The 24,563-nt window shown below is 46.9% G+C and overlaps 2 protein-coding genes across 3 annotated transcripts; both read left to right on the top strand.

The window, feature by feature from the left end:
- Positions 1 to 483: 483 nt before the first annotated feature.
- On the top strand, positions 484 to 15,742 carry EXOSC10 (exosome component 10). 2 transcript variants are annotated; one of them, XM_074924985.1, is made up of 25 exons: positions 484 to 645; positions 1,461 to 1,597; positions 2,049 to 2,172; positions 2,668 to 2,772; positions 3,180 to 3,345; positions 4,110 to 4,221; positions 4,507 to 4,582; positions 4,726 to 4,836; positions 5,254 to 5,397; positions 5,715 to 5,905; positions 6,619 to 6,775; positions 7,414 to 7,562; positions 7,876 to 7,926; positions 8,710 to 8,821; positions 9,488 to 9,538; positions 10,084 to 10,162; positions 10,303 to 10,424; positions 10,737 to 10,832; positions 11,448 to 11,522; positions 12,000 to 12,087; positions 12,318 to 12,391; positions 12,937 to 13,105; positions 13,592 to 13,653; positions 14,904 to 14,977; positions 15,553 to 15,742. In XM_074924985.1, the coding sequence occupies exons 1-25, from the start codon at positions 487 to 489 to the stop codon at positions 15,581 to 15,583; spliced, it is 2,715 nt and encodes a 904-aa protein (XP_074781086.1). In that variant the 5' UTR covers positions 484 to 486; the 3' UTR covers positions 15,584 to 15,742. The 2 variants fall into 2 exon arrangements, with proteins under 2 accessions (XP_074781086.1, XP_074781085.1); XM_074924984.1 differs by having other exon boundaries at positions 12,300 to 12,391.
- A 2,175-nt stretch (positions 15,743 to 17,917) lies between these two features.
- SRM (spermidine synthase) lies at positions 17,918 to 24,360 on the top strand. Its single transcript, XM_074924747.1, has 8 exons — positions 17,918 to 18,130; positions 18,316 to 18,436; positions 18,736 to 18,828; positions 20,046 to 20,199; positions 21,022 to 21,105; positions 21,440 to 21,585; positions 22,480 to 22,602; positions 23,171 to 24,360. The coding sequence occupies exons 1-8, from the start codon at positions 17,985 to 17,987 to the stop codon at positions 23,186 to 23,188; spliced, it is 885 nt and encodes a 294-aa protein (XP_074780848.1). The 5' UTR covers positions 17,918 to 17,984; the 3' UTR covers positions 23,189 to 24,360.
- Positions 24,361 to 24,563: the final 203 nt, after the last annotated feature.

Raw genomic sequence — 24,563 nt, 5'->3', positions numbered from 1 at the left:
GTGATGTCACCTGCGGGGTAAGAACATCAGCTTTCTTGGTCTCAGGGTGACAGCCACAGCTTGAGGGACAGCGTGGGGTGTGTCTCTGTCCCAGCCAGGGTTCCGTGGGCTTCGGCAGCCGCTTGTGTCAGTGCTGCACCCCAAAAACAGGGAAGGGGGAGGTGGCAGCTGGGGACTCTGGGCAGTAATGCCCCTGCAGGCGCAGGTGTGGCTGTCATAGGAACTGCTCTGTGGGCAGTGGGTGCTCGTGGGGAAGAGGGATGGGGGTCTCGCCCCTTTTAAGCTCTAAGGGGTGTCCCTCAGCGCCCCCCCGGTCCCCCTTTCTTCCCACCCGGGGTCTGTTCCGCCACGCCGCCTGGGGGCGCCAGAGGGCAGCCCTGGCGCGCGCTCCCCGTGCGCATGCGTTCTCCCCGCCCTCCCCCCCCCATCCCTCGGCGGCCTCGTTCTCGCGAGAGCGCCGGAGCGTCGCGTGGCTGCGGGGGCAACATGGCGGCCGCCGCCGGTGGGGGGAGCGGCAGCGCGGCGGCGGGGAGCCCCGCGGGGCAGGAGGGGTGCCGGGGGGCGGCGGGGCGACCCGCGGAGACGGAGGCAGGCAGCGCGGCGGCGGTGCTGCCCGGCTTCGACGACGCCGACGCCTTCGTCAAGGTGCGCGGCGGGAGGGCCGCGGGGAGCGGGGCGGGCGTCGTGCACTACCGCTCCCGGCGTGCCGTGCGCGGCCCGGGGCATGCCGGGAGCTGTAGTTCTTTCCTCTGGGGGTGCCCGAGGACCCCCACTTCAGCGGTGCCACCCGTGAGGGGCCCGCGTGGGCGCTGCCCGCCGAGCGCGGCAAGGGCGGGGGCATTCGGGCCGCTCCCGCGGGTGCCAGGGACCAGAGCGGCGCGTTGGGCCCTGTTACCACCCTGGGCTCGGGCCTCTGGTCCTGAGCACGGTTCTGTCCCGCAGTGGGGGTTTGCCGCCTCCCCGGCGCGGGTTCGTGAAATGCAGAGGGATCAGACCCCTCGTGAGGGCCTTTGGACCTGTGGAGATGGGTGTTGCCCCTTGGGTACGGATCACAACATCTGCTACTTTATGTTTCACCTGCGCACGCTGCTGCATCCAAGGAAGGGAATGACTACCGGCTCTTAAGCAGGAAGCGCTGTAGGGTTGTGGGGTTTTGTTAAATTAATAAAGTAATTATCCGTGTTCCTGCTGATATAATAATCTTTCTTTCAGAGCTTAAATACTAGACCGAGTTTTAAGTGTTGTTATTAGACTTCCACCATTGTAAAGATCTCTAAATAGACAATGTGAACTAAAGGACTGTAAATTTACTGATGTTGAAAAGCCACATGATATTGTATGTATTAGAACCACACAGTTCAAGCAAGCTACGGAAAACACACTTCTACTAAATAGTATCCTGGGTAATCGGAGGAATAAAATACAGAAAAAAATGCTAATAAAATGGTATTCTTGCACAGTATGCTCTTGGCACGGTGGTAGCTGCAACAAAAGCATCTAATGGGCTTCCTCAGCCTGGCGACGAGTATGACTTCTACCGAAGCTTCCCTGGCTTCCAGGCGTACTGTGAAACACAGGGTGACCGTCTCCTTCACTGGTAAGGATGCTTTTGCTTCTTTGGGCCGTTGATAAGAGCTTCCAATCCAAAACTGAAGCTAGCACCCTTCTTTGGAGACCCCAGACTTGCTCTAGATAAAAAGATGTTTTGTTTCACACACCTAATTTTAGCTGCTTTTCTAGCGCTTGACAGTTTAAGTAACAAGTTTAAAGAGGACCTTTCATAATTCTTTGGATAAAGACCTGGGCAGAGGCTGAGATTAAGTGCATTAGGCTGTTTTAAAAGTCACGTGGTTTGTAAGAAATTAATCCTAACACTTAATACTGTGTAGGTGTTTCTTCTATTCACAGCTCATGCTGTGTTATCTATAGGTACTACATTTGATTTATTTTTAAACTTTGAGTATATAGAAAGTTGAAGAGAATTGGACATTTTAGTGTTCATTATGTCTGCTTTCAAACTCCTAATAGCTTTACTGTTCTCTTGCAAGCATGAGCAAGGTGATGCAGTATCATGGCTGCCGTAGCCACATAAAAGATCGCAGCAAAGTGACAGAACTGGAAGATAAATTTGATATGCTGGTCGACTCCAATGATGTCATTCTTGAAAGAGTGGTAAGCAGATTAATTCTGGATGTTGTTCCTATAAACTGTTCACTTGCCACAAGTTCTTTTTTTCATTGCCAGATTTTCAGTGGTAGTGCTTTCACAGTTATATCTAGTGTTGCCTCAATCTGATGGTTTTCCTTTTTTATTTTAAAAACACTTCCACTTGCTAGGCCAGTGGTCGTAGCAGCTAAGGCAGATGGGTTATGGCCCAAAGGGAAGGGACGTAATATGTGACCTGTGAGGAAATTAAATCAGTTTGGCACAAGAACCTCCCAACCTGAGAACAGGTCTGGCAGTTCAGAGCTGCTTCTCTGAGGAAACTCATCCTACCCTGATGTTCAACACGTTCCTTATGCATTTGTCTGCCTCATGTTGCACAGAATTCAGGTGAAATGGCTGTGGGGCACTTACCTGTATGTCTACCTGTATTGTCTGACTAGAGTGGCTGAGCATGGTAGTTTAACAGGTGTTTGATTTTCACCTTGCTTTTCTGGAATTTAGGGTATTTTATTGGATGAAGCAGCAGGAGTGAACAAAAACCAGCAGCCAGTCCTCCCTGCTGGGTTACAGCCCCCACAGACGATCATTTCCAGCTGGAACCGTAAGGTGAGGCCTCTGCACTCAGTTTGCTATGTTATCTCAGCTTTTATCCCAGCATCAGCACTATTGATTTTCCAGTGGAGTTGAGGATTTAAATGTTCTGTTCTGGTTTTTGACATGTCTTAACTTCCTCCCTCTTTTTTTTTTATTCTATTTATTCAAACTTGATTCTGGATTCTTCACTTTCTATTGCCATTTCAGTTTCACATACACAACAGCCTTTCTTTTGCTTATTCATGTGAACTCAGGATCCTGATTCAGAGAACTTTCATTCTTAGGTGACTCACTTTTGAGTTTGGGGTATATTCCTCTGACTGTTGGGTCAGAAACAGACTAAAGAAAAATATCTAAAAGAAACTGAACATCTGTTAAGTCATGTAAGTTTTACCTGTGGTTTATCTTTTTTTAAATAGGCAGGAGAATTCCACAAGAGAAGTCAATCTGAAACCTTCCGACTGCTTCATGCCAAGAATATCGCTCGACCACAGCTTAAGTTTCGGGAAAAGATTGATAATTCCAACACTCCCTTTGTACCTAAACTTTTTATTAAGCCAAATGCTTTGAAACCTTTGCCTGAAGGTAAGGGCTTTATTTTTTGTTGGGTAAGCTATTGAGACTATTTGACACAAATCTGTCCTCACAGTCTAGAGGAGAAATCATTGTAAAAACAAGGAACAGCAGGAGATGTTGATCATTTGGGCATAAGCTCACTCTGTGACTCTCTACACATGTGTAACGTAAGGGTCAATCAGCATACAACAACATCTTGTTGGTATCCAGCAAATAATCTGTTCCAAACAGATATTCTGCTGCTTCTTTTTACCACCGTTGAACCTACATGAGAGTCACTCTGGCATTGGAAGTGGTCTTGACTAGTCTAGTTGGCTTTACAGATACTCCTTTCTAATTAGTTAGGAGCACTAGGTGTGTGCTTAGATCTATCTTTGCTTTGGGTGCTTTATCAAAGCCGCCAGCCTAACATCATGTCTCAGCAAGATGTCATTCTGCTGCTGGTGATTCATCCTTAGTCTGCACTGATGTGGCTGTACTTAGAGTAACTGGGAATGATTGAAAGATTTTTCTGAAGATTTTTCAATCTCCTTCCAAGCTCTTGAGCAGAACCATCTTGTGTCTTGCTTAACAACAGCCTAGTAAAACCTAGTTGTCATTAGAGGTGCAGACAGAAATCTTGCTGACAGGAAGAGCTGCAGGTCTCAATTGTTAAGACTTTTGTCACTTTATGATATTAATAAGAACTTGTGGTGGGTGGAGGGGAGAGTGTAGTAGGCTGAGAACATGTTATGTGTGGGACCCAGTCCAGTTGTTCCATATTGGTTGTTCAGCCCTCACAAAAAGTGGACGGGAACGCAAGGAGCGCCCTGAAGACTTGGATGTGCCAGCTGCTTTGGCAGACTTCATACACCAGCAGAGGACGCAGCAAACTGAGCAAGACATGTAAGAAATTAAATTGACAGCAAGGTGCTTGGAGTATCATTGGTGAACATGCACTTGTATAGTCCCATTGTGCTGATGCTATTCATGTGTAACAGTTCTGCATGTTTGTGTCTGCACATCATGTTGTGTGTGATTTGCTTTAGACATCTGAAGTTATTTTAAGCCTGTGCTTAATAGAAGATAAAATTTCTATTCAATAGGGAAACTGCCATAGCTCTCAAAGTCTCTGTGCTCCAGCTTCATAAAGATGACTGAAGTCTGTGCCTGTCTTCCTAATTTGTACAGGTTTGCTCACCCTTACCAGTATGAACTGGAGCTTTTTTCTCCACCAGATGGAGTTCTCAAGAAACCAGAACCCCAGGTTAGTGCCCACATTAATTTAAACTTACTGCAGAGGCAGTCAGTTTACAGACAGCCATACTTGACAAATTTCAGAATGGAGGGTGGAGGTCAGGGGTGGGAATTGTCAGAGAACACACCATGCCTAATAATTTGCTCTGCCAGATGTACAGGCCCATCAAGGAAACACCCTGTCATTTTATCACCACACTGGATGAGCTGGTAGAACTAAATGAAAAGCTTATGAATTGTAAAGAATTTGCCGTGGACTTAGAGGTAATCAAATTACTTTTTCTGCTTAAAAGTTACATGTGTGGTCTTGGTACCTAGGAGACCATTATATTCTTCTAGTCTGTTTTGTAGTCTTCTCTTTCTTCTGCTTTTTGTACTTTCTGACATGAAAAGACAGTCATAACCCCATCAGATATTCTCTAGAAGGTTGAATTAAACTGTGACAATATTATAAGTTTTCCAATGGTAGTACTGGCTGCACACTTCATACTGAATTTGATCTTCTTTCAATTCATCCCATGTTTTTTGTCATGTTAGTGACTGCAAAGAATGGCTTGCTCATCCAATTGTCTTTTTCTTTAAGAAGTTCCCTATTACTTGGGGTGCTGTTTGTTTTATTAGCATTATTGGTATTACTTCTGTAATGGATCCTAGCTTACGTCTCTTTTCCTTGTTTTTCAGCACCATTCCTACAGGAGCTTCCTCGGCTTGACATGTCTGATGCAGATTTCCACCCGAACAGAAGATTTCATTATTGATACGCTGGAATTGCGCAGCGACATGAACATTCTCAATGAGACCTTCACAGACCCTGCAATTGTGAAGGTCAGCTGCCAAATTCACCCATTTGCCACCAGGATTCCTTCCCCCCACCCCTTTAAGCTTTATTATAGTTAAAAGCTATGTGTGTTCTGTCTCGGTCACTTGGCTCTGCTTTCATTGTAATTTGTTCATGTGCCTGTTTCCTTGATGTAAGTGGGGAGTTCCTTGCCAAGTGCACTCATTTAGTAGTTCTGCACTTAACAGTGAAGGACAGAGAGAAGAGAAATCTGGTCCTAGACACGTGAATATGAAACCACAGCACTGCCAGCCTGGAGTAGAAATGTTCTTCATATCATTCTCAATTTGTTTTGCTTTTCAAGGTCCTTCATGGTGCCGATTCAGATGTGGAATGGCTGCAAAAAGACTTTGGTCTGTACTTGGTGAACATGTTTGATACTCACCAAGCTGCACGTCTCCTCAATCTTGGCAGGCATTCTTTGGACCACTTGCTAAAGCTGTATTGCAGTGTAGATGCTGACAAGCAGTACCAGCTGGCTGACTGGAGGATACGGTAAGAACTGACCCCTTAAACAGGCTGGAGCTGCAAGATAGCCCTTACCCGTGTTTGTACTGTTAGAGCAGGAGCATGTTTCTAGCTGCAAGCCCCATAGCTGTAGGTTAGTCTCAAAGTGAACAAGCACAGCATTTACCTGGCTGTGCTTTAAGTTCTTCTATGAGAGTCACATTTTCCTGTGTTTCTTTAGTAAATGAGTTCTTTTGGGAAGATTAAGTAATGAAAAGATCCTGGAAGCTCACTTCTTGGGAACAGCACTTTAACCACTGCAGTATTATGGAGAAAGTCAGTATTTGCTCCTCTAGAGCTCCCCAAAACACATTTAGCTGCCCACACTAGCTAGAGCAGTATGCTCTTGGAGCAATGACCTTGGTTATGCAGATGGACCCTGCACACCACAGACATCCCAGGTCTACTTTATGTAGGCTCTGCAGAGAGAGAATTATGACAAATACCATAGCAAGCAGTTCTGCTATCTGACTTAGCTACACGGCAGTCCCGCTCTCCAGCATGTGAATAAGATACCATCTGAATTTGGAGAGTGCACAGCATGTTGCCCAGCAAATCCTTCAGTAAGGAAACAGAAGAATTTCCATACTGGTTCTTGCCCTGTTTTACATGCAGTTTCTCCCAGTATGCCGTGCAAGAGAGAAGTGACGGTTTGGTGGGGCGAATTAAACGTATTTGTGTAACTTTGTTTCTCGTTCTAGCCCTTTGCCAGAAGAAATGATTCAGTATGCCCGTGACGACACTCACTACTTGCTCTACATCTATGATAAAGTGAGAGAGGCGCTGTGGGAGAGAGGGAACGAGCAGCCCACTCAGCTGCAGGTTGTGTGGCAACGCAGCAAGGACATCTGCCTGAAGGTAAAGCTTCACCTGGTTGGATTACCTGGGTCAGAGCTTGGGCTGAGTAGTACAGAAAGTCCTTTACCTGTTCTACACCTCTTACGTAGACACGGGGTTTTTGTTACTTTTTGTGTGTCTGAAAACAGCTGTGCAAACTGACTCAGTTGTGTGCAGTCACTTATTTCACTAGCTCAGATCCTTGGATTCAGATGCCGTCTTGCTGTTTTTTGAATGCTAGTACTCCTTGGCCTCCCGATGCTTTCAGGTGTGTCTTTTCCAAGAGAGATGTTACATTTCCAGTTCTACTGGATGTTCCTAGAAGTTCAAAGCCTAGCTGGAGTTGCATTATGAGATAATTATGTTCTGCCTGTGGAAAATACTGTCTGTGAAAGTAGTAAGGCTTGAAAATATTGTATGGCTAAAGCTGCTCCTGGAGTTGGCGAGAGTGAATTTCCCCTAGAAACGTGTGAGATAGATGTTTTTCAGGGGTAGGCTCCTACCAATAGTTTAGGATAAAAGCTTCAAGACACATTGTATCTGAGTTTATTCAGCCCCTTTATGCCTGTGGGAGATTCTGTCTGTGTCAGTGAAGCAAGGCAAACTAGAAAGCACAAATCTGGTACTGATCATGAGTGTTTCTTTTTCTTCCTGTTCAGAAATACATCAAGCCCCTCTTTTCAGATGAATCCTACCTTGAGCTCTACAGGAGGCAGAAAAAACATCTCAACACGCAGCAGCTGGCAGCATTTAGGTTGCTCTTTGCATGGAGAGACAAGATAGCACGTCAAGAGGATGAGAGTACAGGGTAGGAAGTCTTTTGTTACAGACACTGGCTTAATACTTCAGTGAGTCTCTTGTATTGTGCCTTTCCCACCCCCGAGGTGGAACCATTTTGTTACCTGTAGAAATTAATGTACTACCTCAGGCTTCTTTTTACACAGAAGTCCTGTTATATTAGCAGTAAGTTCTTACAGGTACCTAGATCAGTCCTATTTAATTTATTTTTAACTGGTTTCATCTTTTCAGACCTTGTAATTGGGGCAGACTTGTGCACTTTGTAGGTATTTTTAAGAGTTTTTAGCATTATATTACATTTACACCACCTCTTTGTGTTGTAGGTATGTGCTACCAAATCATATGCTACTGAAGATTGCAGAGGAGCTGCCCAAGTAAGTTTTGTTCATCCTTGAGGAGTCCCATTTGATTTTAATATCCAGCAAGGCAAGTCATTTCCTAGTGTATAATTACTTCTGCAGTTGGTTCCTTCCTTCCAGCTGTCAATACTGCTTTTCTCTACAGTTGTTCAGTCTGGAAGAGAAATAAATAGCGATACTCCTTCAGAAGGCTACAGACTTCTTCTGGGATACATCTCTCTCTGATTTTATTCCACTAATAAAACACATTCCTTTGCATTGCTGTATGTCACATGTTCCTCCTGAGATTCCTACAGTATTACAAAGCAAGAGAGGGATGAGTTCCCCCATAGAATTTATTTGTGGTTTTTTAGTTCTGAAAGGGATGGGAGTGTGAGACGCAAGGGGCAGATCACTTAAATGTTGTATAAACTGGGTGTTTTTCTCAAACACTTGGCACTCATCTAACATCCATACTTGAGAATAATAAAAATGCATCTTTAAACACAAGTCCACTGCTGGGCTCAGCTTCCATAGATGAATATTGAACAAGGATTGAAATGAAGATGGAGACAGACAGACTGACCACAGAAAAGATAAGTGAGAGGAGAGCTGACTTAATGGTTTCTCCTTATCTGCACAAACCTGGTACAGAGGAATTTTTCATCACAGAGAATAAACTCTGACAGATTAATCTGACTTGTCTTATTCTGTCACAGTCAGGACCATGGTTATTTCTGGTTGCACATCCTTTGAATGCAAATGCCTAACATATTGGCTGTAAATATAGCACACTGAATTTTTCTCATCTCTCTTTAGAGAACCCCAGGGCGTCATTGCTTGCTGTAATCCAGTCCCACCACTAGTTCGCCAGCAGATTAATGAATTGCATCTTCTCATTCAGCAGGCCCGGGAGATGCCTCTTCTCAAGGTAGGAGTAGCTTGTACCACACAAGAGACTCATCACTTGCTTCCATAAGCCAGGGACTGGAGCTAAATGGTGACCTGTGATGATGTGTATGCTGAAGTTTGTTTTTTGAACACTGTGAATATAGCATTCTGTAGCAGAGCAGAAAAATATATTGCAGCAGCTTCTTGCCTGTCTGTTGTCTCTGTGTCCTGGCTTACACACAGTGTTGTTTTCTGGAGAACTAGAGCATTAAAAGGACAGACACTACTTGAATAGGGCCCAGTTGTCTGTCTTACATTGCTCGGCATGTTTGCCTGTGTGAGGAAGAACTGGACCTTGTGGAACTTGTTAGCCATGTAAATGGATTCATAAATCTTTTACAGCTGTGGTGAAGCAAGAAAAACGCACCCTAGGTATAAGACATTCATCAGTTAAAATACATCGTCAGCATGTTGATATTAGTACAGTCTTCTCTTTGATGAAACAGAACCATTTGTGAGCATGAATGTGTCCTTTCAGTGTGAGGTGTTTAAATGTATCCATACACAAACACTACAGGAGAAGAAGAAAGTAACTTTCTTAACCTGCTAGCTTGTAATAAATGTGTTGAAAACATTGATAAGGACGCCAGCATAGAAGAAATAGGACAGGTGCATTTAAGTGACTTATCTTTCTCTCCCGTTCTAGTCAGAGATTGCTTTGGCAGTCAAGAAGAGAGCACCTTTACCCAACCCTGAGGTACTGTTTACATAATATTGTTACTTAACGTCTTAAGCCTTTAGCAAAAATCTAGCTTCTAGTAAATTGTTTACTCAGCCATTTTACAGCTCCCTCCACTTTAGCTTAATGTTACTTTTCCGTGCTAGCCTTATAACATTACCAGCTGTAAATTGGTATTTTACAAACCACCATAATAGCAACACTTAAGGCTTCATCAGCAAACACTCTAGCTGCTGGATACATGTGTGTTAGTCTGTATTGATTGATCTGTAAGAAAAGTTTCAGATGAGTTTCTAAGGCTGACTCGTCTGTTCTCCTCGTGTGTGTGTGTCTGCGTGTCTCAAGTAAAGCATCTCCATTAGCCAGGGGGTGTTTGCACAGAGACACCCCTTTGATGCCAGATGCAATGTGCTCTGGCAGGTGAGCTGTATTAAGAATATTCAGTCTCTGAATTTCACCCTTTTATTTGAATTTGCATTCATGTGTCTCTGCAATATGTGAAAACGTACACAGACTCACAGGGTAATGTATTAATGATGTTTGTAATTTGAATCTCTCTGCAGAGGCTGGAGAATATCTTCTTCGGACCTCATGACAGTTCCCGGATTCCTATGGGTGATTTTCAGAACAATTCTGCCTTGGGTAATTTGGACTTAACCTAAAAATTGTTCTAATAATGACACAATATGACTTTGACATGGGGAAATAAGCAGCCCTGAAGAAACTTTCAGTGGAGTCTCATTACAAGGGTCTAATAAAAATTTTGTATCCTTTTCCTGTAGAGCCTGCACCGATGTTGGAACATGGCTGTCTCTTTTCAGACAGTGAGAAGACAATGAATATTCAGGGTGCTCAGCCAGAGCAAACATGTCTTGTTGCGACTGCCACTGTCAGCATATTCAGTGTAAGCAGCGTGTTTGTGATAGTGTCAGTATTTTAAGTATTAGAAAAGATACTTAATTTGGTAAAACTGTGTGAAAGTGTTGCAGGAAATACTAAGGTGGGACATGCACAGAAATTATACTGGCTTCCTGTCAAGCGTTTGGCATAACAAGACAGCTAGGTTAGTTGGCCAGCAAGTTAATTACATCTCTCTGGAGGGTTACTGCCATCAGAGGAGTTTCAGAGTGAGTGAGAAATACATGCATGAAATGGCAGTAGCCAAAACCAAAAATTATCACTGTTAGTATTTCTTCCTTTTTTTTTTTTTTTTTAGGAATGTGATGAAGATGAAGGAAATGAGAAGACTTTAACCACTGCGCAGCAGAAAGCTCAGCGTATAATGGAGTCCTTTGAAAACCCATTTAGAATGGTAAAAGCTCCCAGTACATATTTGTAGCAGGACTCATCAACTAGTGCAGAGGATGCTCTGACATATCCAAAAGAGCTTGATACTGCATCAGCAGCTGCTCTCTTACTGGGGTTGGGAGATTGTCCTCCTTGCAAAGCACACACGTGTGAACTTATTTTCAAAACACATTGAAATGCCTCCTAGATGTAGTCTTTCTACATAGTAAACAGACCTTTCACTGTTTTTTTAATCAAGTTTGAGGGTTTTTTAATTTGCATCACATTTTCATCTCTATGGGTAGAGTTAGTGAGCTGATTTTACTCTTCTAATGAATCAGTAGAACAATAGAGTACTTTGTTATAGATTTGGAGTGGCAAATTACTAGTAAATAGTATCAAAACAACTTTTTCTGGCATGTGGTTGGGGGTTTGTTTGTCAGGGATTTTTTGTTTGTTTTTTCTTTAACGTTTCCCTTGGCCATAGGTGTGGTAACTTCTGTTTTTCCAAAAGGTATTCTATCTGTAGAATGTTTCTTAAATATGAACTTATGGTTTGGAACATTTTAAGTAACATTCTATCAATGAGTTAAATGTCATGTGCTGTGTTTAAAGCAAAATGGGTTTTTCCTTTCTACAGTACCTACCTTCAGAACAGAATCCTGCCTATGTCTCACAATCTGCAAAGTTTGACCCGTCATCAAAAATTTATGAAGTAAGACTCGTGCTAAAGTTTCCTGTCAAGTAGTACAAAAGAAACAAATAAATTCTTTTCCTTTGGGAACCTCAGCAATATAGGTTGTTGGTTTTTTTTTTCTCCTTGGATTCTCCTTGGAAAAAGAATATTAAGTTTTAAGAAACTTGACATGTTTCTGAATCTGTAGTTCATTGTTTCTGTAGCATTTTTATCCTTCAGAGAACCAGGGATTGGAGACATTCCAGTGTATATTCCCTGTCTGTCAAAGCTACGAACTACTACTGAAGTCTGTGTCTGCCTTTGTTCTCATGGCTTGTTTGTAGCTCAGAACTTTTAAAGCACATGGTTTTACTTTACCTGGTGCAGCAGATCTTAATCTCTTTTACAATCCAATTTGATCTTTTGTACTCTTAATGAAGACCAGCATGTGGTAACAAGTTTATAAACTCCCTTTTGCCATAAAACTTTGAAGAAAGTAATTTTTTTTCATTGCAGATCAGCAATCGATGGAAGTTGATGAGTCGGACACAAGTTCAGAAGGAGTCCAAGGATGAAACAAAAAAGAAAGCAGCCCAGCAGTCAGGTATAGCAATTCTTCCCTTTCTCAATGTGCTGGCTAGCATGCTTCTCCCAACACACATAGGTTGTTTCCCAGTTACAAAAAAACCTCAGATGATGGATTTCCTGATGAATGGCATTGTTTGACAAAGATTGTACTCTGTTTATTTTGAGACTTGCTGCAAGCTGGTTTGCTTGCTTTTTCTAAGCTGGCTTACCTGCTCCTGTTTTTTGCAGTAATGCTTGTTTCTGTAGCTGCTCGTGACCAGGCACAGAAGGTGTATAAAGAGGCAGCAGAAGATATTGTGTCTGTTCGTCAGCAAGCTATGGTATGTCATTGGAATTCCCTTCTTCCAGTCTTTGCCTCTTTTGGCCTTTATGACATAGCTCAGAAAGAAACCCTGAGCCCTATAACTCTGAAATGTCTGAATGACGGTCTTTTGATAGCAGTCTTTCTGCCCTGTGTGTAGCAACGGGCCCCTAGCAACCGTGCTGTGCAATTCTTTGCATCCTCCTTATCTTCAGTAGGGAATGTTTTCCACTGCTGCACCTCTCTGCTCCTCACTTACCTAGGTTCCCCCAAGCCTGCCCGTGGGGCCACAGCAGATCTCAGCCACTAGTATTCTGTGAAATGACAACGAGCTTTTCATCTGAAAAGTCTGCTGTGAGGAAAATTTTAAAAAGCAGTTTAGTCCCAAGGAAGAATGCAAGTGCTTTCTCCTCATGCTATTATTGCCACGGGCAATAGCTGCCACTGGGGCATAGGTCCCTTGGGCAGTTCATCTGCATGCTGGTGTTCATGCCTACACAGAGATGTTTCATTCTGCTCTCCTGAACTTATCCTTGTTTCTGTTCTGTGGGTTTGCTTTCACAGCAGGAACAAGCTAATAAGAAGAGGGAGAGAGTCATGAGTGAAACGGGAACAGAATTGCCAAAACAAGAGAAGAAAAGGCCAAAAGCCTCCCAGCAACCAGAAGAGCTGGAAGCACCAAAGCAGTTTACCCCCTTTGATTACAGCAAGTCCAACTTCAAAGTGTTTGCGGGTAAGATCTGGATCTCTTGCTGGAGTGCTGCAGGCTGTGGAAAATGTTGCCAGCTGAGCCCTGAGAAGGCTGTGTGTGAATGTAGGTGCCAGGGCAGTACAAACTGTTACAATGCCATTTACCTTACAGTGGGGAAATACTAAAAGAAATTAACCTGGGGAATGCACGGTTTAGCATCCATTTTCTGGTTTGGAAACAAAATCCTGAAATCAGTGGCTAAGGGGATTGTGGGCTCGGATTTTGCTTCTTTTCTCTGTAGAGCAAGTCATCTGTTTAATTGAACCCCAGGAACTGGGAGGCAAAGGAGATTTGACTCCTTTGTAACAAGTATCTATTCAAAAGCATCTCCTGCCCTTAAGGGACTGTTGTGGTTTTTATTTTAGCATGTGGGAGGCTGCAGTGAAACCTCCTTATCAGAGGAACGCGGTGGATGGAACACACTGTCCTTTATGGAAAATTTTACTGACAGCTTCTCCTCTCTCTTAGGAAGCAGCAAATCGAAACAGTCGCCACAGTTTGATCCTGCCAAGCAAGCTTACGCAGGCAAGGTACAGGCATGCCGTGAAAAAAGGAGCAGAATTGTTGATGATAGCTGGGGTCTCACTGGGGAAGGCAGATGACTTTTTCTGGATCCGCAGAATGTTCCCTAATACCACTTGGTACTGAGGTGCAGCTTCCAGTCACAAGCTTGTACTTCATATTCTAGCCTCTTCACACTCAGGAAGAGCTTCATTGGGGCCCCTCAGACTCTCTTGCTATTTCCCACCCTTCGCATATTGTTCACACCTACGCCTCCATACATCACAGGTGTGACACTTATACCACAGCCCAACACCACAAATTCCCAATACCAAATTCAAGGCACTCTCAAAAATCCCCAAGTCAGTCCAGTTATTCCAGGCCAGTCAATTCTGTGGGTGTTGCCCACATTCTCCACCAAGTACTGTCATTAGGAAAACAGTCTCAGCTCAAGAGAATTTTGACTTAATTAATTGCTAATTGAGACTGAGAGATTGAAGAGAAGAAAGAAAACATAATCAAACGCATACTTAAAGAAACCTGTGACCAAAACAGGGCAGTTTCTGTGTCATCACCCCACCCTAGGTCACCCCTGCAGACCTGGGTTAACCTAAACACCCCCGCCCCTGTGTGCACCCTGCATAGTGCTCGTGTGTGGAGCGTTTGGGTGCTGATGTGTGACGTCAGTTGGCATTCAGGCATGAAGTAATAGGGTGCCCATGCGTGAACTCGGGCACTCGAGCATTCATTTTTTAAGTTCTGAAGCTCGTTTCTTGCATTTTAGCCTCTTTCCTGCATGTGCGGCTTTCCTGCATATTTAACTGGAGGGCAAATGGTACCAGAGACCATCTTAGATACTCATTAAAAATCATATTTCAGAAGCTGAACAAGTTTATGCCTGATAGTGTAGGAGACAGTTTGCTGTGCAATCCCTTTGCTGTGTCAGTTGAAACTTGTTTTGGGAGGGAAAAAAAGCAGCTGGTGAATTTGGGACAACCTGTACAGGTCTTTCTGTCTAGATGGGTAAGATTTGTCATCAGTGGGGTATTGTGCCTCACATGTCAAGGTCAGAGCAGTGGAACAGCACTTACTCAGATGCATTCAGTGCACACGCATATAAAGAAATCCTGAAACATAAAGCTCACACTGTAAACAAGCAGTGTTCCTTGAAGTTAAGAGGGACCTGACAGCACATGAATCTAGTGGAATACACTGTATTTGGCAGGTACCTGAATGTGGTGATGGTGGTGTTTGTTTTGTTTTTTTTTTTCCTGTGCAGAAATTTGCTGGAGCTAACAGACTTCAACAATCTGGAAACAGAAGCATGTCCTACCTGGCTGGGAAAGCTGATAGGTGTGTTGTCAGCCTGCTCTCATCGCAGTGGTGGAGTATTTTCACGCCTGTGCCTCCGAGCTATGGGCAAAGCTCTGGGCTATTGTCCTCTATTGCTGTGGGAGCTTAAGCACATGTTTAATGGGAAGATGTTGTATCACAGCTTGACGTCAGTTTAAAGGAAAAAAAAAGAATAAAAAAAAAAAAAAAAGCTTAGTCAGGATTAATGCAATCAAAGACAAATCTGGGTGGAAGGTTTGAAATGCTGAGGTAAATGTTTGTGTTAACAGATGTGGGAGTCGCTTTCTTTGGCCATAAAGATAGGTAGAGGTGGGGAGAACACTTGCCTAGCTTGGGAGGAAGATAAATAACTACTGCCAAATATGAACACTCTTGTTCTGAACAGATAGTGCTTACGAGGCGTGATCCTCGTGTAGTTATAAAAGTGGAACACTACCTAAGGGCAGCATTGCAGGGAGAAGGGTTCTGTCTGCACCAGGACTCTTTCTGAATAGAATTGTAACCTATGGTAGGTTTTCAGTCTTGAGTGACCTTGGAGCAAGAGTCAAAAGTCTTTCTGTAACTGTCTTTTGCAGGGGTTCCAGGCACCACTGGCCAAAGAGATAGTCCTTGTTACAGGACCTGTGGGAGTTGCTGCTGAACGAAACAACAGTCAGAAGTATTGTCACCATAGGAAGGCAAATACCAGTCATCGAGAAGTTTTTGTACAGAAAATGTTTTTAAACCCATTAAAATCCTTTTTTTCCAAAAGGAAAAACATCTTAATTGATGTCACTTGTATTATATTCACATTGGGTTTTTTCTAATTCTACTCACAATGTTGCTTTGTTTCTAATTTTGAAAGTTTATCCTGTGTCCCCAAGCACAGTTAGACTAAACTTGTCGCTTCTTGGAGTTGCTTGAAGTCCAGAACCAGCATGTCAGTGAACTGTGAGAGTATCCTCCTGGCACCTCTGAAGCCAGCACAGAACTAATAGATTCAGTAGATGTGACTCAGAACCCAGCAGCCCGGAGGAGGAAATAAGGCCAGACTGTCTTTTATGTTAGACCTTGCTTAAAAATTGAACTGCACAGCTCATCTCTTAGAAGACAAGGTAGAAGGAAAACTGAGTGTGTTTACCTGGCAGTGTTTGTGCATTTTTAAGCAAAGATTTTATTTTTTATTTAGGGTACTTTTTCAATCAGAGACTAGTAGTTTCACCATAAAGTTACAGAGTGAAAGCGGTAGCGTTTAGGTAGAAGGTAAAAAAAAATAAAAGGTGCAATATTGGTTTGGGGAAAGCTAGTGAGGTTCTGTGCTGCAGCTGAGTCTCAGTACAGCTGTACTAACACTTCAAAGTTTTACGTACCCTCAGTGAGTTATCCTGAAGTCTGTAGAGAGTATCAGCCCATAATTGGATGGATGGATGGATGGATGGATGGATGGATGGATGGATGGCAGAGTTTATTCTAAATGCTGACAACTGCTGAAGGCTGGTAATGCTGCTGTGAGAGAGGTAAGCAACGTTACAGTCTGGCAGTTGGGAGTACTGAAGGGTAGAGCTGAGGTGACATTAGAGGTGACATTAACCACATTTACCACATTAAATCAGTGGTAGAGCGCTTCCTGAATTGCCAGTCACTGTGCTGACAAACTGATCTTGCTTCTCTTCCCAAAGGCCTTGTCTTCACTCTGATTTCTGACTTAGATGCGCGCCTGCTTTGGCAGTGACAGCATTGACTTCTCTGAGTGGTAGGCTAGGTGCAAGGACTGAGTGGGTAGTGGTTAAAAACTTCCCTCTCCATTCCTAACCTGAGGGCTTTATTTTACAAAGACTATGAGGAGGTTTGGTATTTTATTTGTTTTCAGTCTTTTCCCATATTTCTGGGGAGCGCCGAGTGGAAGGAACAGAGGAGGGTTTTTCCTCCTTAGGTATCTTAGTGAACAGTGCCCACTGAGCAGCATTGTAATGGTAGAACAGACTCCCTTTCTGCTCATAGAATCTGCTTGCGTGGCTGAATATTGGAGAATGTTTTTGAAAAAAGGCAGTTAAATAGCAATTGTCTCTAAGTGCCTTTGCAGGGGCTGCCAATTCCCCCTCTCTTCTGGTATTTCTGTAACTCAAAGAACGACTCAGCTTTACCAAAAGCCCCACTGCAGAGATGTTAACATTCCACGCAAGGTGACATTTCGAGGATGATGTTAATTTTAGGTTTTTTCCTGTTTTCCCTTCGAGATCGTGGCTTACTGCCATCGCTTTTAAAAATGCCTTTAACGGCGTGACTAGCAAATCCATCCCTGCTTTATTCGCCTGGCCGCACCTGCGAGTCGATGAAGCTGTAGCACTAGAGTCCGATAGCCCGAGGGCGTTGTGCCGCCGTGCAGCACCGCAGGAAGATCTCCGCACAGCCCGCTCGGAGAGCGCCCGGTGGAACCTGGGTGAGTGTGTCCCGAACTCTGCCCCCCCGCCCCGGGGCAGCGCACACCGCGTTCTGTGACGCTTCCGCGTGGCGCCGGGGCACACGCACACTTAGAAGGGAATCGGCTTTCGTACCGGCTGACCTTGCAAACATCCCAACGGGGATTTCTTTTTCTTTTTTAAAATTTTTTTTTTTTTTTTTTTTTCCCCTCCCCCGACGTTGTGGGTCACCTGCGGGCGGTCGAGCTCTGCCCGGCGCTCGGGCAGCGCCTCCGTTTCCACCCGGGCTCTGCCTTTGTGGCCGGGCGGCCGGCGGGAGGCGGCGGCCCCGGTCCGGGCCCCGCGGGCGGCTCCGCTCCGGCCGCACCGCACCGCACCGCGCCGCCCCACGTGGCCCCCCGGGGGGCGCCGGCCGTCCTACCCCGCTGGCACCGACGTCACCGCCGCCCCGTGGGCCAATAGGGAGGCGGCGGCGCTCGGGCGGCCAATGGGAGCGCGGCGGCGGCGGCGCGCTGGCGGCCGGGGGCGGGGCGGCGTGTGGGCCCCTCAGCTCGGCTCCCGCGCCGGCGGGGTCAGGCGGCGGCGGAGCGCGGCCGGGCCGGGCCGGGATGGAGCGGGGCGCGGCGGCGCTGATCCGCGAGGGCTGGTTCCGCGAGACGTGCCGGCTGTGGCCGGGCCAGGCCATGTCGCTGCAGGTGGAGGAGCTCCTGCACCACCAGCGCTCCCGCTACCAGGAGATACTCGTCTTCCGCAGGTGCGGCGCGGCCGGGAGGGCGGCCCGGGGCGGCGGCGGCGGCGGGGAGAGGCGGTGCGGGGCGGGAGGGGGGGCGGCGCGGCGCCTAGCGCCATGCGGCGGGGCCTGGCGGCGCTGGGAAGGGGCGGGGGAGCGCGGCCCCGGGCCCGGAGCCGGCTCCAACCCCGCTTCCCCGCTCTGCCCAGCACCACCTACGGCAACGTCCTGGTCCTGGACGGGGTGATCCAGTGCACGGAGCGGGACGAGTTCTCCTACCAGGAAATGATCGCCAACCTGCCCCTCTGCAGCCACCCCGACCCCCGCAAGGTGAGTCGGCCCCGGCCCCCTCCGCGGGGTCTTCCCGCCCCAGGCGGGGCCTGCGAGCCGGCCCCGGGGCCCGCAGACCGGCCCCTGCGGGACTGCGGCGGCGGGAGGTTGGCGTGGGCCGCCCTTCCCGGGGCACCCACGCGCGGCGCTTGAGGGAGCGTCGCGGTCGGGCCCACCGGAGCACATCTCCGGGGGCGCTGGTGGGTTTTGAGCCGTCCCGTTCAGGCCGCGCCGCCCGGGTTCCGCGCGTTGAGCCGACCCCGCTGATGGCCGGTTTGTCTTGCCCTCTCCTCTCCCAGGTGCTGATCATCGGTGGCGGCGACGGGGGAGTGCTGCGAGAGGTGGTGAAACACCCAACCGTGGAGTCGGTGGTGCAGTGCGAGATCGATGAGGTGCGTTGGGCTCCCGGCTCTGCGTGGATGCGCCCCGGGGCTCGGGCTCAGCCGGGCGGGCTGCCCGACAAAAAGCAGCCCGACTTCACAGCATCCCCCGGAGCTGCTGCTTCACCTGCTGTCCCTTGTCAGCAGCGAGTGCATTTGCTGCCGGTTCTGCCGGCGTGACACTGACAGCGCCACCTCTTTGCCTTCAGAGTCATCTACGTGGCAGCTGGCTGCCTCTTTCATGTGATTTCTTTCACACACGTACAGTAGAGGCCCTTCCAGGCCAGCGTGGGCCAAGCATGGGATCTGGAGGAGGAGAGCTCTGGCTCTGTGGAGGTGCTGCTTTTCCCTCTCCCCCGATGCAGAACAGAGTGCTGCTCCTGCCAGAGGAAGATGGTCGCTTTGTTAAGCAGCCTTCTGCGACTGAAAGCAGGAAATAAGGGGGGGGGGGTGTATTTGTTTCCGTGGTAGATGGGCTGGTCCTCCTCCTCTCAGTCAGATTGTTCTGATATTTTGCTTTCTTAGAAAGTTTTTCTGTCTTCTCAAAGCAAGGCTCTGTTAGGAATTGGAAATGCTGCTATATGAGGCTGCGTACTCTGTCTGCCAAGCTAAGTAGGCATATGTGCCTGGTTTTGAACAAGCACTGCCTGACACCAGCATATTTTTTTGTCTCTGCCAGCTGTGAGAAGCTGGTAGTGTTCAGTACAATTGCTGGGCCTGGGGCAGTGGCTCTCTAACCATTTTACAGAGAAAACCCTATGTTATGGGGGATTGATATAATGACTATAGAGTAGAGGTGAGGATATTTCTCACCTTCCATCCAGAAACCTGCTGGCATGGTTTTATTTAGGAAGAAAAAAAGCAAAAGTCTTCAGTTGAGATCACCTCTACAAGTGATGTCCACAGGGAAAAGGAGCACAGCAGTCAGATCTGTAATTGTATTCTCTTAGTTCCTCGGGGAGCTTTTGAAGCTCCAAGTTGTTCTTGTTGAATTTGGCAAGGACAGACCAACAGTGTCACTGAACCCTGAGGCCATAGGAAAGGGCTGAATGTAGCTCGTTGGGTAAAGATGCTGACAGCTCTTGAGGATCTACTAGCAAGTCAGCTTTGTGCTGAAGGCATGGAAGGAGATGACTCATTGCGCTGTTCCTTCAGCTGCAGCTGCACAGTAGCGTGAGAAGTAGCTCCTCGTAGCCCCCGCTGACCCACTTGTGCTCTCTGTGTTGCAGGATGTGATCCAGGTATCTAAGAAATATCTCCCAGGGATGGCAGTGGGATATTCCAGCGCTAAGCTGACCTTGCATGTGGGAGATGGTTTTGAGTTCATGAAACAAAATCAAGAAGCTTTTGATGTGATTATCACGGACTCGTCTGACCCCATGGGTAAGAATTCTGGCCATAAAAGGACACTGCTTTCTACACTCCTCCTCCTTTTCTCTTCTGCCTACCTCTTGGAAGTAATACCAGCCTTTCAAGTGAAAAGACTGTCACTGACTTGGTTTCTTTGGTAGAGAAAGGGAAGGATGGAGACCAGAAAATTGTATTAGAAAGGCTTCAAGCAAGCTGTCACGTTTCTCTCCTCAAAATTCAACTCCAGCAGCTATTGCTTCTGGCAAAGGGTTGATCTTGAGTCCAGCAATCCCATGGGGGATACAGCACCATGCTGGCAGAGGCAGCTTTGCACATGTGTCTGCTAATGAAGCAGGGGCTCACGTGCCATTGGTGTGGCTACCTAGCCTAAAGAGGGCCATAGTGAGGTTGCTGTATTTCTGAAGGGGAAAACGGGGATAGAGGGGGACCAGATTTTAGGGACCTAATGATGAGTGCCTGAGTCACCTTTACTTCTATAACACAGAGGCAGGCATCTCTAAAAGGCAGTTCAGAGCAGGAGTTCAGCTTGAAAAATGCTCACTGAAGCAAGAGGCAGCTGCGAGGACTCTTTTTGATAAAGGTCCCGGGCTTGCTCTTGAGCAGAGCTAAAATCCTAAAGTTTTTACTGTGCAAGGTGCAGGCTGGGGTTCATCCAAGGTCAAAACTTTTTGCTTCCAGACAGATTATCTCCAAAGCTTGTGATCACAGAAAAGCCATTTGAAAGGTCTCTTTTTCCAGTGCAGTCCCTGTGCAGCTTGGGCATTTAGAAAACTCTGAGAAGCCTACTGTCTCATTCTCTGTTTAGACGTATCTCTTTACTCACTTTTCTCCCAGGTCCTGCAGAAAGCTTATTCAAAGAATCTTATTACCAGCTGATGAAGACAGCCCTGAGAGAAGATGGGATTCTTTGCTGCCAAGGTGAGGATGCTGTCTGGGTAGAGGCTGATCCCAGATCGTTGCATGCAACGTGAGAGGTGCAAAGGGGACTCTTCCTGGGGAGACATGACATCAGGAGTGAAATCCATTTCAGCTCCCAGGTACAGGAGCAGTTTTGATCTGTGTATGTCAGCTCGTTAGCTGCTGGACTGTGCTTAGTAAAACTGGCGTAAGGGTCTTATCTCGCCTTGGAAACTGCATGAGCTGTGCGGAGCAGAGCAGGTTTGGACTTGGAACCACTGTTAACCTGGCACAGGCCTGTGCAGAGAAGAGGGGCAGCTCTCACCTCGCATCCCGTCTTCCTTTCTCCCTGTAGGTGAGTGCCAGTGGCTGCACCTGGATCTCATTAAGGAGATGCGTCAGTTCTGCAAGTCTCTGTTCCCTGTTGTGGAATACGCCTATTGCACCATCCCCACATATCCCAGCGGGCAGATTGGCTTCATGCTCTGCAGCAAGAACCCGGTGAGTTTCAGGCACCTCAAGTGCCCTTTTCCACTCCCTGCAAGCACCCACAGAGCCTGCCTCGGGCTGTCCCTGACAGAGCTGGAGCTGTGGCACTGAGCTCTCCCAGCTGTGGGGCCTCTAGACTCGTGCTGGGCCCCAGCTCTACAATGCAGCATGCTCCGTGCTGAATGAAGTGCAGAATTGACCAGTAACATAACTACTTGCCTTAGAAAAGGACACGATTTTCACCCTAGTACAACAAACTTGGAAGGGAGGAAGCCACTACCAGTTTCCAGAGCCTGTTAAGGCTTTGGCTTATGGAAGCTGTCTGTTATAAAGTGGGCACCTACTTGATAAGAATCAGCTTGCGACTGGTGATCTGCTTGTAGAGAGGCCTCCAAGCGAGAGTCAGCGTTAGGATGTGGGCTGGTAACTCCATGTCAGGCCACCGGGATCTGCTCTCTTCCCCATCTGCTGCATTCCAGCAAGCCCATAACGCAACCGTCGCGTTGGTTTAGCGGCACTTGTGCTGCTGTGTTTGATTTATCTGGGGCACTGGCAGCATGCACTGTGCCTGACTTAACGCAGATGTGGATTCTGCTCAGAAGAGCAAAAGCCTTGCTGCTTAGATGCTCCGGCACAATCTGACAGCTTCATCTGGCACATGGCTCACACGCTGTCTGACCTCATGTGCTGACATCTGTGAATAAGGGCCAGTCACGCGAGGTGCGGCATGTAAACACCGGCCCTTGAGGCTGGAGCTGCGCAGGACCTTTGGCCTCATACTAGAACAGAAAGTCATCTGTTTTCCTGCGGGTCCTCTTGGTTCTCCGCCGTGAATCAGGATGCCTGTCACACAGCCTTTTGCTCGTTACCCAAACGCTACAGAGCTACCTGGCTTCTTTTTTGCAGAACACAAATTTCCGGGAGCCTGTGCAGCAGCTCTCACAGCAACAAGTAGAGGAGAGGAGTCTGAAATACTACAACTCAGACATTCATCGGGCAGCTTTCATTCTGCCAGAGTTTGCACGGAAGGTAAGCAAGGCTGTGCTGCTGTTCATCAAGGATGAGGGATGACTTTTCTTTGGCAGGAGTAGGAGTACACAGTGCTGAGGATTTCCTGCAGCCCTAAAGGCTTTTGTGGGCAAGTCAGAGCAGGACAAGAGTTTTGTATGACATAGCAGAGCTTGAGTCAGTCTGGGAGGGCTGGAGTTCAGTTTGGAACGCTGAGTTGATGTCCTGTGCCTTGATGGCAAATCAGTCCTACTTCACCTACCAAAGCTAAGTCCAAGAGCCTGCAGAACTGGTGTTTCCCACAGGAAAGCTCCAAGTCTTAGATAAAATGTTATTGCTGTTTTCCAGCGTAAACCAGAGGCTGAAGAAAGGATGCTCTAGTGTAGTGCAGTCTGCCTTCTTGAAGGGTAGTTTGTATTTCAGCATCATTCTGTCATCTCCTAACTGGGTTGCAACTGCAGGTTCCAAAAAAAACCCTCTTAGAGTGTTGTAGGGATGAAGGCGGACACTGTGGGTGTGCTTCAGAGCCGTGTTTCTGTGAGGTCTGGCAGAGCCGTCCTGACACCTTTTTGTCCTTGGCTGTCTCCAGGCCCTGAGCGATGTGTGAGACTGAGAAGCTGCTTCCTTCCTTCAAGTTGGACCCTGAGATCGTCAGTGATGTGGTTGGGACCTTCCCAGCAGACTGCAGATTTGTTCTCCACTGTGTGGGATTGTTTAACCCTTTGCCAGCCAACACTCCCTTTGATGATGTGTTAAAGATGATGGGGCATAAGCCAGATAAGACTATTGAAAGGTCCAGTGACTTATTGCGTGAGGTCAAAACTGTTCTTTCCAGTTCTGGAAACGTAAGATGTCTTTTTCCTTTCTGTCATCCCTGCACCCATTCTAAATTTTCCCCTCCCTGTGCCCACCTCCACTCCCCACAACTGACGTGATATATTTATAACTGACACGTATTTCTGTCTGGTGATCTTCTGAAACCTGGGAAGAGTCCAGAAGGGTCACTGACTCAGCCTTAAGCACAGAGAGCGACAGCTTTGTGCGCAGAGTTAGCTTGCTCTCTCCTAATAGGAGCTCCCTGCTGCTGAGACATTTGGACTGGTAACGGGTCTGAGCCTTCATGTCCCACTGCCCTTCTGCGACACCTGCACTGTTCTGCAGCACAGCTGGAGAAGCCACAGTGCAAACTGTTGCCATTCACAAATAGGTCTCCTTCCAACCCTGATGGAGTAGCAGTATTAAACACCAGCCAGGCAGGCTGGCAGCAAAGTCTTGTGGCTTTTATTTTATTTTATTTTATTTTTTTTAAATTGGTTGGAAACAGAAGTGCTGAGGTACTAACAGGCTGACTCCTGTTCTTACCTCTGCTATCAGAGTGGTTCCAAAGAATGTTTATCAATATGGTGATAGGCGCTTTATATATATAAATATAAATATATATATATAAAAAACAAACCTTAGATCCATTGCCTGCTGTTAAGTACTGATGTTAGGGAGTCAGTTGTGCTGATAAATCTCTCATCTCAGTCATGCTGGGATGCCTCAGGCCTGGGTATTTGCTAGTCCTTAGGAGGCATCATTATTTCTAATGCTGCCCTCAGAATCCCCAGATGCAGAAGTTGTTTTTCATTGCACTCTGTTACGAGACGGATCTGCCTCCACTTCTTCTGTTTTAAAGACTCCGTACCACCGCTGCGCAGCGGGTGTCTTCCCAGCACAACCACTGTGCGGCTGTCACTCCCTTGCAATCAATTAAACACTCGGCTCTGGTTAAGGTGACATCAGTGTGGGTCTGTGTGTTTCTTTGGGGAGAGCGTGGGGTGGAAAGAAGAGATCCTGAAAGTTTGCTGTGCTTGTCAGAAGACATCCAGGGGCGCTCTGTAGTTGGTCTGGCCTCCTCTCTCCCTTGTCTCGACGGTTGACAAGTTACGATCAAAAATAAGCTCTGAAGAGTGCATGTTTTGTGTTGTAACCTGACTGCC

Source organism: Athene noctua, chromosome 22, assembly GCF_965140245.1.
Source record: "Athene noctua chromosome 22, bAthNoc1.hap1.1, whole genome shotgun sequence".
Lineage (NCBI taxonomy): Eukaryota > Metazoa > Chordata > Aves > Strigiformes > Strigidae > Athene > Athene noctua.
The sequence above is the reverse complement of the archived record's forward strand: the minus strand, read 5'-3'. Positions and strand labels throughout refer to the sequence as shown.